At 36.4% G+C, this 16,856-nt stretch overlaps 2 protein-coding genes across 3 annotated transcripts; both read left to right on the top strand.

The window, feature by feature from the left end:
* The first annotated feature begins 1,673 nt into the window (after positions 1-1,673).
* Positions 1,674-8,651, top strand: LOC112036659 (uncharacterized). Of its 2 annotated transcripts, XM_024069488.2 has the most exons (6): positions 1,674-1,994; positions 2,128-3,591; positions 3,689-3,765; positions 3,940-4,051; positions 4,607-4,723; positions 8,191-8,651. In XM_024069488.2, the coding sequence occupies exons 2-6, from the start codon at positions 2,209-2,211 to the stop codon at positions 8,542-8,544; spliced, it is 2,043 nt and encodes a 680-aa protein (XP_023925256.1). In that variant the 5' UTR covers positions 1,674-1,994; positions 2,128-2,208; the 3' UTR covers positions 8,545-8,651. The 2 variants fall into 2 exon arrangements, with proteins under 2 accessions (XP_023925256.1, XP_065617643.1); XM_065761571.1 differs by lacking the exon at positions 1,674-1,994 and having other exon boundaries at positions 2,001-3,591.
* A 4,332-nt stretch (positions 8,652-12,983) lies between these two features.
* LOC136061379 (serine/threonine-protein kinase AFC2-like) lies at positions 12,984-14,830 on the top strand. Its single transcript, XM_065761562.1, has 4 exons — positions 12,984-12,998; positions 13,736-13,922; positions 14,501-14,527; positions 14,626-14,830. The coding sequence occupies exons 1-4, from the start codon at positions 12,984-12,986 to the stop codon at positions 14,796-14,798; spliced, it is 402 nt and encodes a 133-aa protein (XP_065617634.1). The 3' UTR covers positions 14,799-14,830.
* The last annotated feature ends 2,026 nt before the right edge of the window (positions 14,831-16,856 follow it).

Genomic DNA, 16,856 nt, shown 5'->3' with positions numbered 1-16,856 from the left:
AGCTCGTCTGCCTTCATCAGATATCTCAATTGTCTCTTCTTCATAAATAGTAAGTTTCATGTTTTCCAAGTAATTTATTATGTCGTCAACCATGAGCACCTAGTAACGTTGTCCCTCTATAAAGTATACAAGGTGTATTTGATGGATAAAAAAACAGAAGAGTAGTACCCTTAGGACTAGCCAAGGGAGGGAGGGACTTGTTTAAGAAAAAACGAGAGAGAAGCTCCTATAGAGAGGAGAGCTATTAGGAAGAAAGAAAAGTTTCACACTTTAAATGACCTTTTTGACTAAAATAAATTCTTGTGAGACACAGAAAGTGAATTTTGCATTTTAGCCTAAAAGTTATATATTTCTTTTATTTTTTTAGAATAAATATTTAAAAATAGGGTAAAATTTCACTATCATACCATAAGGTTTGGGCTAATACCAACCAGGTCCAAGATATTCCAAAATTGACTAATTTGGTCCCTAAACACTGTTAACATTCCGTTAATTTCTCCCTCTTCTCTCTGTCCCTCTCTATTACTCATTTCTTCACTCATCTCTATCTAACCTTAAATCAGCCACAACCATTCAGATTAGCCACAACACCAGCCGCGACCTAATTTTACCCATACCAAAAACCCAACTAAATCCACAGCAACAAAACCCAAATTCAATAAAGCCATAGCAAACCCACCACCACATTGGAACCCAAAACCATCCCCATTGCAAAATCCACCCCATATTGGAACCCAGTACCATCATCGGCCATAAAACCTAGCCAAACCCACATTAATAAAACTTAAATTCAAAAAATCCATAGCAAACCTATCACCACATTGAAACCCACAACCACCACCACTGCAAATCCATCTTAGATTAGAACCCACCACCACAATCGAAAACAACCGCTAGCCACATAACCCAAATGATAAACCTCAAAAACTCACAACAAACCCATTGCACATTGAAACCCACCACCACCGAAAACCCACGACAAAAGCCAGGACTCATCATCAATAGCCCACAACCATCATAAATGACTACCCACAACCATGACCACTACAGTTGCTTGAGAGAAGAAAGAGACAATGAAAAGGGTGAGTTAGAGAGAGGAGAATGGGTCAAGTTGAAGAGAGAGAAGAAAGGCATGAGAGAAAAACAGAGGCATACAGAGAGAAGAGAGGTCTAAGAGAGAAAGAGAGGAACGAGAGAGTTTTTTTATTTATTTATTTTTTATTTTATATATATATATATAAAAGATAGAAATTTTACTCTAATATAATCTAATTGTATATGTGTGTGTGAAGTTCCTTCTTGAAAACTTGAATTTCAGACTTTATCTCTAATAAGCACTTGTACTTGTAGAGTAATTGTCACACTAAGAGTATGTGATAGCGAAGAACGAGAGAGTTAGAGAAAGAAAAAAACACATTTGAGAAAAATAAATGTAAGGGATTAAAATTTTTTTAAGAATCAAATTGATCACTCATCACTTTTGAAATATCTTGAATTTGGTTAATAATAGTAAAAACTTTGGAGTATATTATTAGAATTTACCATTAAAAATAATAATAATAAGACGTTAAAACTTAGGGCGACAAGGATGAGGAGGCTTGGCCTTGGCCCCCCTTGGGCGTTGTCTCAACGTAAAACGTGGACCCTGACTTTGATCTTCACAAAGTGAAGCTTCTTAGCTCCCTTCCTTTCTCCAACTCTTCCCGACAATAAACAACTATCACAGGGATTTGCGAAAAAACCAAAGCCTTCACCACCAGTCAGACGTGGCACATTCTCAAGGACTCCTTATTTTAGACATCTGCGATCTACCCAAACCCAAACTCAAACTCAAACTCAAACCCAATCATTTTCAATTCTAATTTTTTTTATATATATACATTTTTAAAATTTTAATTAAAAAAAGAAAATCCCAGACCGAGACTGGTTGGTAGATGTAGTTGTATTCTAATACGCCCTGTATCGGTCTTCTTTTTCTTCTTCATCTTTCTCAGGTACGATCTTCTCTTATGTCTCAATCTCTCTTAAAAAAAATTAACAACGTTTCACCTTATCCAATCTCGCCTTTTGTTTTAAGCAATCTCTCTCACATTGAAATTATTTCATTCTCTTCTCTCTGAATTCTAGGGCTTGATAAATGGTGGTTTTTGCGTGATCGATCGGCAAGAGTGAATTTTTTATTTATTTATTTTTCTGTGTATTTATGAAATGGCGAGTGGCGGAGGAGACGAAGAAGCCGATGCGGTGCTCAGCGACGTGGAGGAGGGAGACGAGCCGGTGCCGATTTCGATAAAGAGTCCAAGCGCGGAGGATGTATCGGTGGAGAGGTTTCGGGAGCTTCTCGCCGAGCTCGATCGGGAGAGGCAAGCGCGCGAGGCGGCGGAGAGTACGAAATCGGAGTTGCAGGTTTCGTTCAACAGGCTGAAGGCTTTGGCTCACGAGGCGATCAAGAAGCGCGACGAGTGGGGGAGGCAGAGGGACGAGGCTCTGCGCGAGAAGGAGGAGGCGGCTAGGTTGAACGAGAAGGTGACGGCGGAGTTGGCGGAGGCGAACAAGGCGAGGGACGAGGTCTCGAAGCAAATCGACGAGTTGGTGAAGGAGAGAGACGGTTTGAGATCGGAGATTGGGAATTCTAACCATATGCTGGCGACTGGGATTGAGAAGATATCCGGGAAAGTCAGTAGCTTCAAGAATTTCGCGGCGGCCGGGTTGCCGCGGTCGCAGAAGTACTCGGGGTTGCCGGCGGTGGCGTATGGAGTGATCAAGCGGACGAACGAGATTGTGGAAGAGCTCGTTAAGCAGATTGACGCCACGGCGAAGTCGAGGAATGAAACGAGGGAGCAGATGGAACAGAGGAATTATGAGATTGCCATTGAGGTTTCTCAGCTCGAAGCCATGATAAGCGGGTTAAGGGAGGAAGTTGCGAATAAAACTTCTGCTGCTGAGGATTTGGAAAAGAAGTTATCTGAGATTGAAGGAGAGATGAAGGAGAAATTGAGTAAGATGGAGAATGAAGGTTCGGAGTTGAGGGAGTTAGTTAATGAGTATGATGATAAGTTGAGGAGCTTGGAATCGAAGATGGAATCGCAGAGGCCTTTACTGATTGATCAGTTGAGTCTTGTGTCGAGAATTCATGAGCGGATATATGATGTGATTAAGATGGTTGATGTCAACAATTTGGACCAGTCAGAGTTCTCGGACTCGTTGTTTGTCCCACAAGAAACGGACACGGAGGAGAACATACGTGCTGCTTTAGCAGGGATGGAATCCATATATGAATTAACCAAAATTGTTGTTGAAAAGACGAGGGATTTTGTAGAGGAAAAGGGTCGTGAAATCAAGAGTTTAGATGAAACGGTGGGTCGATTGGTTAAGGAAAAAGAGCATATTGGATCCTTACTTAGGAGTGCTCTGTCTAATAGGGTGACATTGGACCCATCTTCCAAAACGAATGAGTTGTTTCAAGTTGCAGAAAATGGTTTGAGAGAGGCCGGGATAGATTTCAAATTCAGCAAGCTTCTCGGGGATGGAAAGTCTCGTAATGACAATGTTGATGCGATGGGGACAGAGGAGGATGAAATATACACTTTGGTAAAGTTTTTCTAAGTGCTAGTTTGTGTTTAAGGTTTTGGTACTTTTTTTCAAACCCTATTGTTCCCTTGCTGAGATATTTATATGCTTTACTTAGGCTGGTGCATTGGAGAAGATTGTCAAGGCATCTCAGCTTGAGATCATTGAGCTGCAGCATTCTGTGGGTGAACTAAGGTACTTACTAGCATTCTCAATATTATATAGCTGCACATAGACTTTAAAATTTGCATCTTCACCTATTGTAAAGCTGGGTCTAAGGGTCCCTTCAATGATAGTCAGAATTATAAGCACTTGCTTTTTTCCTGACCTGGTATCATTCTGTTTTTCATACTGCTTCACTGTATGAAGGGCAGAGTCAAGTTTACTTAAAGAGCATGTAGAGGCTCAAGCCAAGGAGCTCAACCATAGAATGCGTCAAATAGAGGAACTCGAAGAAAAGGAGAGAGTGGCAAATGAAAGTGTAAGTTATTTATGTTTTGTTTACAGCTCACTAATGTACTGTTACTTTCCATTCAATTTGGCAGCATTTGATATCTGGTGATGATATGGACCCAATTTCTATGTTGGTTGCTTCTAGTTCTAGGGAAACAAGACCTCCTAATTTCATAAATGGATTACTTTGACGGAGTCCAGACTTCCATGTTAGACTAGCTAACAATTTATTCAGAAATTTATGATTGCTCTTTATTCATTGTCAGCATCTGAACTCAAAGTAGACTTCCAAATTGATAAAGATAAATAATAACTTCCTAAAATCTATCGATAAATCTAATCATAATCCAAACCAATCCAGCTAATCATAATCCGAAATAATTTATTTGAATAAATAAAACATATCACTACCATTATTGATCCAATAATAATTCAAAAAAATTAGGCACATAACAGCTGAAGTATGAAATTTTCAAACTAATTTGCACCACTCTATAATTCTGTGCTGGTTGAAACTTAGAACATGCTTGTGCCTTTTATATTTGGGGATATTTGATCTCAACTTGGCTTATATATATTGTAGATTGAAGGGCTCATGATGGACATTGCTGCTGCTGAAGAAGAAATTACAAGATGGAAAGTAGCGGCAGAGCAAGAAGCTGCTGCAGGCAGAGCTGTTGAACAAGAGTTTGTGGTGCAGGTATTCTTGCTTATTTGGCCAGAAAAATTTCTTTTTGTGTTAACATTGATATGTAGTTTGTCATTTCTAGTACTAATTTCTTGTTGGTCAAACTATAGTCAGTCCTCCAACAATGAGTGTAATTACAATTCCATCCCTTTACATATAATTTTGTTGATTTTGTCCCTCAACTTCCAAAATCAAGTCAATTTTATTCTTTTTGGTAGAAAGGAAACTTCATTAAAGAAAACTAAAGGTTAACAAACATCTCAGGACAACACCTGTTATGATACAAACCAGAATGATCAAAGTCTGCAAAAATCCTGAAGTCCATAAGAGGACTGTCATACAAAATAAAATCTAAAGATTGCTGCTTTCCCATTCTAGCTAAAATCCATCAGCACACCTATTTGCATCCTTGAAGCAGTGACGAAAACGAACCTGGGGAATTTGGCAAGCCAACTGCTTGCAATCATCCATAATGGTAGAAGTAACAGAATTAGTTTGATTGGGGTTAACACGTCAATAATAGCTTTTGCATCCAGCTCAATATCAACAGCTAGAGAGTTTCGATTAATGCATAGAGATAAACCATCCTCCATGGCCCATAACTCAGCTATAAAACTAGATGTGATTGCAATGTGTCTAGAATACCCAAGCACCCAGTTACTATCTTCATCTCGAAAAACTCCTCCACTCCCAGCTGTTCCCGGATTCTCCAAGGAGGATCCATCAGTATTTAATTTCATCCACCCTCTACTCAGTTTCTCAAGGAGGGGCCTAGGAGGACACTTGGTAGATGCCAAGTCCTGCTTGTAGAAGGTTTGTCAAGCCTTCAACAACAGGTGTGGTAGTCACTATCATATCATCCAAATGGACAACCGATAGTGATGCCAAAGGGGAGGCCAGAATCCCCAATCACGGTAAAACCATGAGTGGCAATCCAGGCTTACAGATGAGGAACTAACTCGGCTATCGCCACATTTGGTTACCCGAACGTGAAGCCCCTGACTTCGTGACTTGAAAGATTCATAGCAAGGCAAATTTTCTAGAAAAATAAACTCACCCTGTATTCCATGTGAGTCAGTTGACTTTTATTAGACCAGACCGACCCAAAGAGAGGAACGTGCCCACTTAGTCAAGTAGAAGGGCCAACTGGTTCCCATTTAATTGGCTTCAAAACATAGCAGACCGCTTCTCTAGCATCGTGAGCACAGTGGACAAAATCCAAAGCTTTTTGAGAAATTTCAGACTTAAGGTAACAAGGAAAAGGTTTGTTCTGGAAAACAACAAATTTTTTTTTGCCAGATGACCCAAATGGCAAAGAGAAAAATGAACTTCCAGGGGGGTTTGGTTTGAACCAAGGTAACAGTTGGATTTGGTATTTTTAGCTTACCAATTTGAGAGGTCGCAAGAGAATAAATTATTATCATTCCCAGCAATGCCCAACTTAATCCATATTGGCTTTATTACTTCACAATCTTGGGGAGCATGAATGATTGTCTCGGCCCCTTTCAGACATAGAGGAGAGGACATAAAGTATCAGTGGTCACCCCTCTTGCAACAAGACAGGAATTAACCCTTATTCTGTTATGGAGACACTTCCAAACGAAGAATTTTATTCAGGGGATCATTTTTATTCTCCAAATCCACTCTCCCTCAAAAGAAACACTATCATTCTCCATTGCCAATTTGTATGCACTTTTTTAAATCAAAATTTCCATGCGGATTGTCAGACCAGACCAGTCTATTGTTGCTAGTGGCAGCTTGAATATCCATTTTGACATTAATAGGTAAGTCCAACGACACGTTAGACTAGTCCTAACCACCCACTTTAGCATCTTCTTTCACCTTCAGATTTATTTACTTCCAAAAGGAGGGGACCTTGGACAGAATTCCTCAATGGTTCAAGATTAGACCATTTGTCATGCCAAAAACTAAGATTGCTATCTCTCCCAAGAGTCCATCTAACTCCTCACTGGAAAGTGTTCGTTCCCTTCTTAATGCCTTTCCACACTAGCGAGCAAGGTAGCTTGTTATTTCTGGAGTTGAGCCTCTGGTGAGTGCGGTACTTCCTCCTCAACACTAGGGAGCAAGGAGCATCCTGTTCCAAGTGATATCTCCAAATCAATTTATCAAGGAGAGCATCCTGTTCTGGAATTGACTTGATTTTAAATATTGAGGGACTAAATTGGCACAATTAATAGTTGAGGGACCTTGAAAATTGGAGGACGAAATTGACACAATTAAATGATTGGGGATGAAATTGAAACTGTGGCAAATATGTAGGGACCAAAGTTGTAGTTTGGCCATTCTTCTTCATACACATATTCTTATGCTATTTATTGAATCTGTTAATCAAATATTCAAACAGTTACTTATAAAAAAAAAGAAAAAAGATATATATATATATATATTCAAGCGGTTATAGAATGAGGTTTCTTGAAGCAACTTTGAGGGGGATAATGGCTTAAAATGGTTGCTAGAATTATTTCTTGAACAAGCAATGAAATTTTTGTTTGTTGTTTCTCTCTCTCTCTCTCACTCTCTCTCTCTCTTACTGAATAATTTGGAGAAAGTCAAAGAATAAACTGAGATCTAGAAAAGCAATATATGTTGAGGGACGAGAGAATTATTTCTAAAGACCTTGGGGGTTTTGTAATATGTAAGCATAGACATTAAAGGTCCGTTTGGATTGAGGGAGAGGGAGGGAGAGTAGAGTAGAGTAAAGTAGATTTAGCACAAAATTATCTTGTTTTTAACTAACTCTACTTTACTCCCCTCTACTCCCCTTCCTTTCCCCCTCCATCCAAATAGGCCATAAGCTGGAAATTCAGATGTACTATCATTCATTGTTACATACTAATACATACATCTGAGGCAGCCTCATCATTTGTCATTATAAAATTGTGCTCATGAATAATATGCTTATTTTGTAGTTGCAGTTGCTCTATATTTTAAAGCAAAGTATATAAATTTCAACTTATTTACTACATTCCATCTCTTTTCTAAGATGATTTATCTCAATTTTATTTATTTTTTATTGGTAAGTTACACATGTATGAAGTGGGTCTTAAACCCATGAGCTTATCCTTCATCCCATTATTGGAGGAAACGGAAGTGCCAGTTGAGCTCATTGGCCATATTCCATCTTTTTCCCCCCTTTTTTATATGGCATAAAAAAAAAAAAAATTAAAAAAAAAAAAAAAACCTCATCTTTTTCCCCCCTTTTTTATATGGCATAAAAAAAAAAAAATTAAAAAAAAAAAAAAAAACCTCAGATGCAAAATACCCCTTAATTACTGTAAGGTTCATCACCTGCAATATGTATCATCCTACGGGCACTTTATCATGCCCCTATATTCCCCACCCCACCCCCAAAAGAGAAAATGAAAAGAAACAAAATGTTATGAATATTTCTCTTACGGTTGGATTAAATCTTATGCTCTAAGTGGTAATGGCTTTGGTTGAATTATGGATATGTGCAGTTGTCAGCACTTAAGCAAGAGCTTGAAGAGGCTAAGCAGTCCATGTTGGAGTCAGAGAAGAAGCTCACATTCAAAGAAGAAACAGCCACTGCTGCCATGGCAGCAAGAGATGCAGCTGAGAAATCATTGAAGTTGGCAGATATGAGGGCATCTAGGCTGAGGGATAGATTAGAGGAGCTTACCCACCAGCTTGAAGAATTTGAAAACCGGGAAGACTCAAGGAGGGGCCAAAACAGGCCTAGATATGTATGCTGGCCATGGCAGTGGCTTGGACTTGACTATGTAGGTATCCGGCGGCCAGAGACAGAACAACAGGGTTCAAATGAAATGGAGCTTTCTGAACCTCTTCTATGATTATACTTTTTCCCCTTTCTGTGTAGTTGTGATATTTCAAACTAAAATAGTAAAGAAATTGTAGCTTATAGCAACTTCATTCTTTAAGATTCTCCTTTTTGTTGTAATTTGGTGTTGACTGTTGATTAATAATTTTTGCAAGGAAGCAGCTTCCACCAGCTTGTTGACCAACTTAATATCAGAAGCCAAAAACTCTAAATCATGATCTTGTAAAAAATAGGGTCAACAAGTTGATGGGCTGGAATAAAATTACACAGTATATAAAACATGCATTGGTAACCCTAATTTGTATTTTGATGTTGACAAAGGTGTGCGCAATATATACCATCACTTTTTGAACAATTCAAATGCCCTTTCAACTACATTCCTAGTAACATATGACAAAGATTACACAGAATGAGATAGGATTTGAAGTTAAGAATTTGTGACCTGCAAATTTTGGCTACAAATCTCACCCACAAAATTTTGAATAGCCTATTTTATATTACCAAACAAATGAATTGCCGAATTCCCCCTTTCAAATTACAGCTCCCCCTAAATTCGGCCTCAAAATAATTCATTCAAACGCATTGTAGGAGAACAAACATACAAGCATGAGACAAGCATTCTTGATCATCAAACAAAAATTCATCTTTATTTTCTAAGCTTTTCCCAAATTGAATTTTCTTTTTCAGATTATCAACTTTTTCACACAATGTTCTCTTTCTTCTTTTGTATTTCTCAATCAAAGAGTTAGACTCACATAGACTATTGTGTAAAATGTGGTTCTTATTTTCAGAGTATTTCAGCATGTGAACGAACATCCTAGCACGTTTCTTGGATTTAATTAACTCTAAGAGTTCACTTTTAGAATACCCTTCAAACATACTCATAGAGTCATTATCACAAACACCTAAACATACTCATAGAGCATCAACCACTACTGTAGGAGTAATGGTATACTCTACGCCTCGTATCCAACTCTTGACTAAAGTGTTGGAATCATAGACGAGGATCGAGATGTTCGAGTAGAACTCTTGAATCAAGGTAGTAGGTGGAGGAGGATCAGAAATATCTACCAAGGGTAACCAGCCCCTACGCTCTAAGTTTGCCCTAATGGCAGGATCCAACTCATCTAGAATGACAAACCGCTTAGACCATATCTTACGCCTAAGGTTTAGCTTCTCAAAGATTTCCTAGTTTTTCTCACGAGGAAATTTCTCTCGGTTAAAAGATGGAAGCGAAGGAGTAGGTGAAGGGACAGACCTATGAGCCCTAGTCTTCCTAGGCATGATGCTAAGGAAAGGATAGAGACACAATAGAAAACCAAAAGAGAAACAATAAAAACCAAGGCAGATTGCAAGTTAGCACAAAAAAAATAGAAAAAAAAACTATATGATGCATGAATAGTTAAAATGTCACGATGCATGTACTAATGCAGTAAACAAAGTTCAATTACACAAAATTGGCTCGAGCATAGAGTTTCTAACCAAAAACCCCAAAAATTTGAAAATCACTTGAAAAATTTTGAAGCACATTGATGAATTAAGCATTACAAAATACAATACATAGATTATAATGCCTAATTGCATCCAATCAACAAGCCAATTTTATCAATTACAACCTAATTGAACAAAATCCCCAATTCGGAACAATTATAAACCCTAGAAATTCAATTCTCCACAAAACCCAAAATTGATCAAATTAAACTATGAAGAACATGTTTATAGCTTGTCCCCATAAAAACCCATTGATCAATTTCACAAAATTGGGCTTGAAAGATCAAAAATCCCAAAAAGAAAAAGGTCCAAAAATATGAGGAATAATGCATGATAAATGCATGAAAAATGCAAATAAACTCAAAAATGAGGGGCAAAAGAGACTTACCGGCTTGAGGAAAGAGAAATCTTGCAAAACTTTGGAGGAAAACGACAAAAAAATCGCTGTAGATCCTTGCCTAGTCGGAGAGAGAAAAGAAAGTTTGAAAAACTTTTGAAAAAGTAAGTTGAATCAGTCAAAGAGTACTGTTTAAAAAACCTGATTCACGACTTTCGATTGATCGAAAATTACTTTCGATCGATCGAATCACTCTGAAAGTTTTAAAAGGAATTTTAAATATTTTCGATCGATCGAAAATCATAATGGATCGATCGAAACAGGCAGCGGATCACAGTATTTTGAGAAAAATTACAATTTGAAAAACTCAAACCATTTTTTTTTTAAAAAACGCCTCAAAGCATTAAAATCAATGAAACACAATGCATGAGTATGAGATAAAATGGAATGCTTTTTCAAAAACCTAAATTTGTAATCCCAGTTTCTCCAAGGAAAGTTTCAGCCAGTTCTTCCTTTAATTCACAAGCAAAAAAAATGTTTTACGTAATACTCAAGGTATTTTCAAACATGGTTGGTCAGACCAAAAACACACACAATAACATGTACAGTGTTTAGCAAAGAGTAACTTGTGTAGTGTGTGCAAACTAGCAAAAGCTTGAGATATATGTGAGGTGATATGTGAATAGCAATCAATCACAAAGTCTACAAAATTCATCACATAGAATTTAAAAGAGACTATAACCTAAAGAGTTACATCATATAACTCCCACATCTCCTAGAACATAAGCTTGTAATCATGTAAGTTTCTTGAATTTTGCCTCATAGTTTGTGAAATGGCATCAAGCCTAATAGTACACACCAATTTTAATTATGTGAGATGGCATCAAACCTAATAGTACACCAATTTTACGCATTAAGCAATTAAGCCGAGACATCACCTTATGTTCTTTTTATGCATGTGCTACACTTTCTCGAGCACAAAATCTTATGATATGCATTAAGGTGTTCATGATTGGCTAGTGAACAGTGGTGAGATGGTTATTTATGCTTTCTCAAAAGGATTAAGTCCAACAGTCAAATAACATGTGACTTCAAGATCAAGACAAAGTGATCAAAAACCATAAACATCTTTCCCACACAACATGCACTACAAAGTTTCAATTAGTCAAGTACAATAAAAAGCTCATCAACGCTAAACAAGGTACATAAGACATGTTATGTGTAAATAAATTGACCAACCTTGTTTTCAAAAACCAAGAAACATAGTGCCATAACATATTTTGCTTTTCTACTTTTTTTTTTTTTTTTTTAAATTAAAAGAGAAAACAAATAAATCCTAGAATGAAATGCATGAATGTAATGCAATGCAAGTCCTAGAACAAAAAAAAAAAAAAAAAAAAAAAAAAAAAAAAAAAAAAAACAAAGAACAATGGTCATAAAGGAATGAGCAATGAAGCATAAGGACCATGTCAGAAAGACTCAATTAGATCGAGTCTTTTGCATCCAAACCTTTTAGATGCATCACGAGCATTGGAGTTCTTATTCACATTCGAGTGATTTCCAACTCCAGGATTGGAATAAAGGTTCAACGCCTTTACCAATTCACCAATAAGTGCATAGGATCTTGTGCTTGAGCAACAGGCACCTTTGGTTTGTTTGCTCTCTTAGCAGCTTGAAGCTTGTAACATTTAGGACAAATGTGTCCAGACTTCCACAATAGTGACAAACCCAAGCAGGTTTACCATGTGTCTTGTCCTTAGAAGGGGTAGAATCCTTAAGTTTAGACTCTCCTAAGATCAACCCTAATCTTCCTAGGCGGTGAAACTTCTATGGTTTAACTACCTCACTCACAGGGAGCTTAACAGTTTCACTCACAACNTTAAGTACTAAGATTCTAATTTAAATCCACTACTAAAATGATATTTTTGCCCAATAACAATCAATATTAACTAAGTACGTAGAATTTATTGCAAAGTGTTATAAAATATTGTGAAAATCACATTTTTCAAGTTTTTATAATTAGTTTTTTTTTTAATTTTCTCTATGAAGTAATTTTTTTCCCAATGAAAATAATAATAATACTAATACTAAAACTACAGATTAAAAATATTTTAAAAAAGGGGAAAATAGAATTAAATGAAAAATAAAAATAAAAATAAGAATTTATTAAAATCAAACCTATGTAATTCACAATTTAAAATAATAATAATAAAAAACTACAGATAAAAAAAAAATTTAAAAAGGGCAAATAGAATCAAAGGTTCCAGAAACAGTATATTCTACGAGGGTGAAAAGGTAACTCAACCATGGTTCAGAACTTAAAAATCCAGCTATCCATTAGTAAGGATGGTATAGCCACGACGGACAGTTCAGATTAACGATCAGAAATGAATCCAACGACTGGGAACAGCTGACAAAGAACACTGTCTAATTGGTTAAAGGCTATTTCGGTTTCTCTTTCTCCTCTGCACCACAACCGTTTGCGATTTTCGCATCGTAGCAAAAGGAATTAAAATTTAAAAAAATTAATCCAAAAAAAAAAAAAATCAATCTATCAAAATATTAAATTAGGGTTAGAATTAGGGTTAGGGTTAGGGTTTCTTGGAGTGAGAGAGATCGATGAAATGGAGATGGACTATGTGAGTGAGCTCCCTCATTCTCACATGGATCGGCGACCCAGAAAGAGACCCAGGTTAGCTTGGGACCTCGCTCAACCCAAACCAACAAGGTACAGTTTTTTCTTCATTTTTTGCTTTCTCTAATTTTCTCAGTTTTTTTTTTTTTTTAATCTTTTCAATCTATTCATTTCTAGGGTTTTTTTTTTTTTTTTTTGGTTCTTGAAATATTTGGATGAATGGGAATTTTGTTAGGGAGGTTAATTTTCTTGGTGATAATTATTTACTCTTTTTTTTTTTTTTTGCTTCTGGGAATTTTTTTTTGATTTGGGAATATATCAAGAACCAAAAAAAAAATTGAAATTTTTAGGCCTATAAATATGTTCAATTTTTATTATTTTCAAGGAAATATTCAATGAAGAACAAAATGTATGAATTTGCTGATCTTTAAGTTTTCTTGCAAAGTATTTCCTGGAAAATTTTCCAACCTAATGGGTTTTTTTTTTGGATACCTAATTGAGCAGATAGGAATTTGCATTATTTTTGTTAAATATGTCATGTTTTCTGTATTGGTTAATGGTGTAATGTGTGCTTTCTTCTTTTTCTTTTTTATTTTAATTTTGCAAAGATTGATTTTCTGTTTGGTTGATGAGAAATAGAGAGGTGAATAACTTAAAAAGAATAGTGGTTTAAGGTGGGGGGTGTTGTTTTATTAATTATTTTTTTTGTTTGGCGGAGTTTGAATATATGGCTGTGTGTAGGCTGAGTCAGGAATATATTGTGGGCAAGATTTTGAGAGTGGGACAAGCTTTGGACCTTCAAGGATACTACCAGACCATGCTAGTCTATTTGTAAAGGGATTGGCTCAAAAAGGCTCTCCCCCATGGCGTGACGATGACAAAGATGGACATTACTTGTTTGCGCTTGGAGATAATTTGACATCACGCTGTAATTACGCACAATCACCATTGAAAAGCTTTTGTTACATTCTATTATCTGCCCAAAGCATGATAAAATTTTCCACCAAACTATTGATCACAAGTTCATAGTCTTTTGTTATTTTCTTTACATGGCTTTCTAAAACTAAATTTATCTTCACTTTTAATTGTTAGTTATGAATGTGATTTATGAGTAGAAAATTACTGATATATGAATAGGAGGATAGTATTTAGGGTAGTGGAGATGATATGGAATTGGATAATAGATGGTTTATTTTCAGGCATTTTGTATAGGTTTTAATAGTTTCTTAGTGTCGTCAGTTCTCTGTCTTATGCAATAGGAGTCTAAAACAGTCTTCATATTCAATCATCCTCCCCCTCCCACCCCCCCCAAAAAAAAAGACAAAAAAAAGGAAATTCATCCACCCCAAAGAGTCATTATGCCTTTGGGATTAATCTCACCCAATGGATTTCCTTTATATTTATTTAATTTTTTCTTCCTGTGCCCATTACACAATACTCTATCAGTTTGGTTTAGTAGTTCTTGCTCTGATTAGGTCGTTCCTGTGTGTGCTTTCCTTATTGCAGATAAGATCCACAGAAAGATTGGTGAAGGTTAGTATTTTTTACTCTCTGTTAGTATTCTTTTCTTTTTTTAAGTTGAGTTTCTTCGTACCATGCGTTCCTCCTCCAGTATCCCTTTCATTCTGCAGGCACCTTTGGTCAGGTTCTTGAATGCTGGGATAAGGAAACAAGGGAGATGGTTGCCATAAAAGTTGTGAGAAGTATTAAGAAGTACCGTGAAGCAGCAATGATAGAAATTAATGTGCTCCAATTTTCTGTCTTTCAACTTCAATTACGGACAATCGCATTTGAATTTCTTTAGCAGAAATTTACATCTGAGCATATTTTCCTTGTTTATGTGATCAAATTCCATTTTCTTTTAGAAAATCGATAGAACTATTTTTCGTTACTTCATACTCTATTTCGAGTACTCCATGTAAAATTTGGTTCAAACAAATGGAAACTATTTCTCATTTAATTTTTTGCTAGATCTTAGAGATTTAAGATCGAGAAATTTAATGGTTGTGTTATGCAAATTGAAATTTGAAACAGACGAGGAATCTACTCTGAATTGCTATATTCAATATTAGTTACATCAAAGGCCTGTATATTAGAGAAATTTAGTAAGCTTCTTGTATTTTTCAGTTGTCATGTCTATGACCACAAGTTTCATCATTTGCACTGTATGTGTGTGTAGTTTTTGTGTTTAATGTGTGGTGTGTTTGTGAACGGTTTTAGACCCCTTAAAACAACCAGATTAACCTAGTTAATTAGCCAAGTGATTAACTTAGTCAATTTAAGCAATTCTAGGTTATCACAAACATACAATCATATCAAAAGTATAAAGCAGCGGAAATATAAAAGACACAATGATATGATCACCCAGGAAACCACACGGTAAAAACCTGGGGAGGATTTGACCTAGTTATCCTCAAGGTAAACCTGAATCCATTATGCGAAAGAATCGAAGTTCATACAAAAGGACTTATAAGCTCCCCACTTGACTTCCTAATGCTACCAACCAGTAGAACTTACTAACACGACCACGTGCAAACTCCGAATTCACAGACTCCTTCTTTCTTAGATTCTCCAATCAGCTACAAGCACCCACGCTTGATATTCTTTAAACTTCAATGGTAGCAATCGAGTTGATCATCAAGATGTTGAAGTAATCTCTACCTTGAAAACCCTAAGTTTTGTGTAAAGGAAAGCTCCTCTAGATCTCACCAGATTTACACAAAACAGCAAAGTATGAGCAACAATACAACTGGAGCAACTCTCAAAACGTGGCTAGGGTTTTTCTTTATATACCTAGGGTAAAAATAGAAAATCCAAAACATTTAATGAGTTAGGGCTGAGCTGAAAAATTCTGCAGAAAAACATTCTGCCCGAGATTCGATTGATCGAGCTAGGCCGAAATGCACCAATGCATCTGCAGCCTCTCGATTCCAACTTTACATGAAAGACCCAACTTTGAGCAAGCCTAAACAAGACTAAACAACCTATTTTGATCATGGTTTGCCAACAATACAAATTAGAGTTCTAAATACATAAAATTCTAAATCTTTAGAACCTAACAAACTCCCCATTTGGCAATCCGTGACAAAACACAAACACTAAGCTCAAAGTTTACAATTAAAAAGCCCTTTACAAAAATAATGCTCATAAAACCAAAATTCAATCCTAACTACTATCCCTCAGTTGCAAGTGTAGACAGCAGCTCAATTGAATCAACCTGTTTATTCCTGAAATACTCAACAAACGCATAAACGCATGTGTGACAGAAAATAGTATATAAACAGGTATAACATTCTTGCATGATTCACACAACACATAATAAAGATATATATCAAATGAATAACTCATAGAATATAAATCAATAACCAGTTAATCCAAAGAAACAATAATCAAAAGGAAAACATGTATATTAATCAATGTTACTCCCCCTAACATGAATATCCCAAAAAAAAAAAAAAATGATATACAAGGTGAAGCGCCTAAATACAATCTAACAGCTCCACTAGCTCCTCAAAAAAAAAAAAAAAAAAAAAAAAAAAAAAAAAAAAAAAAATGATGCATCACGAGCATTGGAGTTCTTATTCACATTCGAGTGATTTCCAACTCCAGGATTGGAATAAAGGTTCAACGCCTTTACCAATTCACCAATAAGTGCCATAGGATCTTGTGCTTGAGGCACAGGCACCTTTGGTTTGTTTGCTCTCTTAGCAGCTTGAAGCTTGTAACATTTAGGACGAATGTGTCCAGACTTTCCACAATAGTGACAAACCCAAGCAGGTTTACCATGTGTCTTGTCCTTAGAAGGGGTAGAATCCTTAAGTTTAGACTCTCCTAGATCAACCCTAATCTTCCTAGGCGGTGA

Source organism: Quercus suber, unplaced genomic scaffold (genome assembly GCF_002906115.3).
Source record: "Quercus suber isolate HL8 unplaced genomic scaffold, Cork oak 2.0 scaffold_419, whole genome shotgun sequence".
NCBI classification, from domain to species: domain Eukaryota; kingdom Viridiplantae; phylum Streptophyta; class Magnoliopsida; order Fagales; family Fagaceae; genus Quercus; species Quercus suber.
Note: the sequence above shows the minus strand (reverse complement) of the source record. Positions and strands in the feature narration are given on the sequence as shown.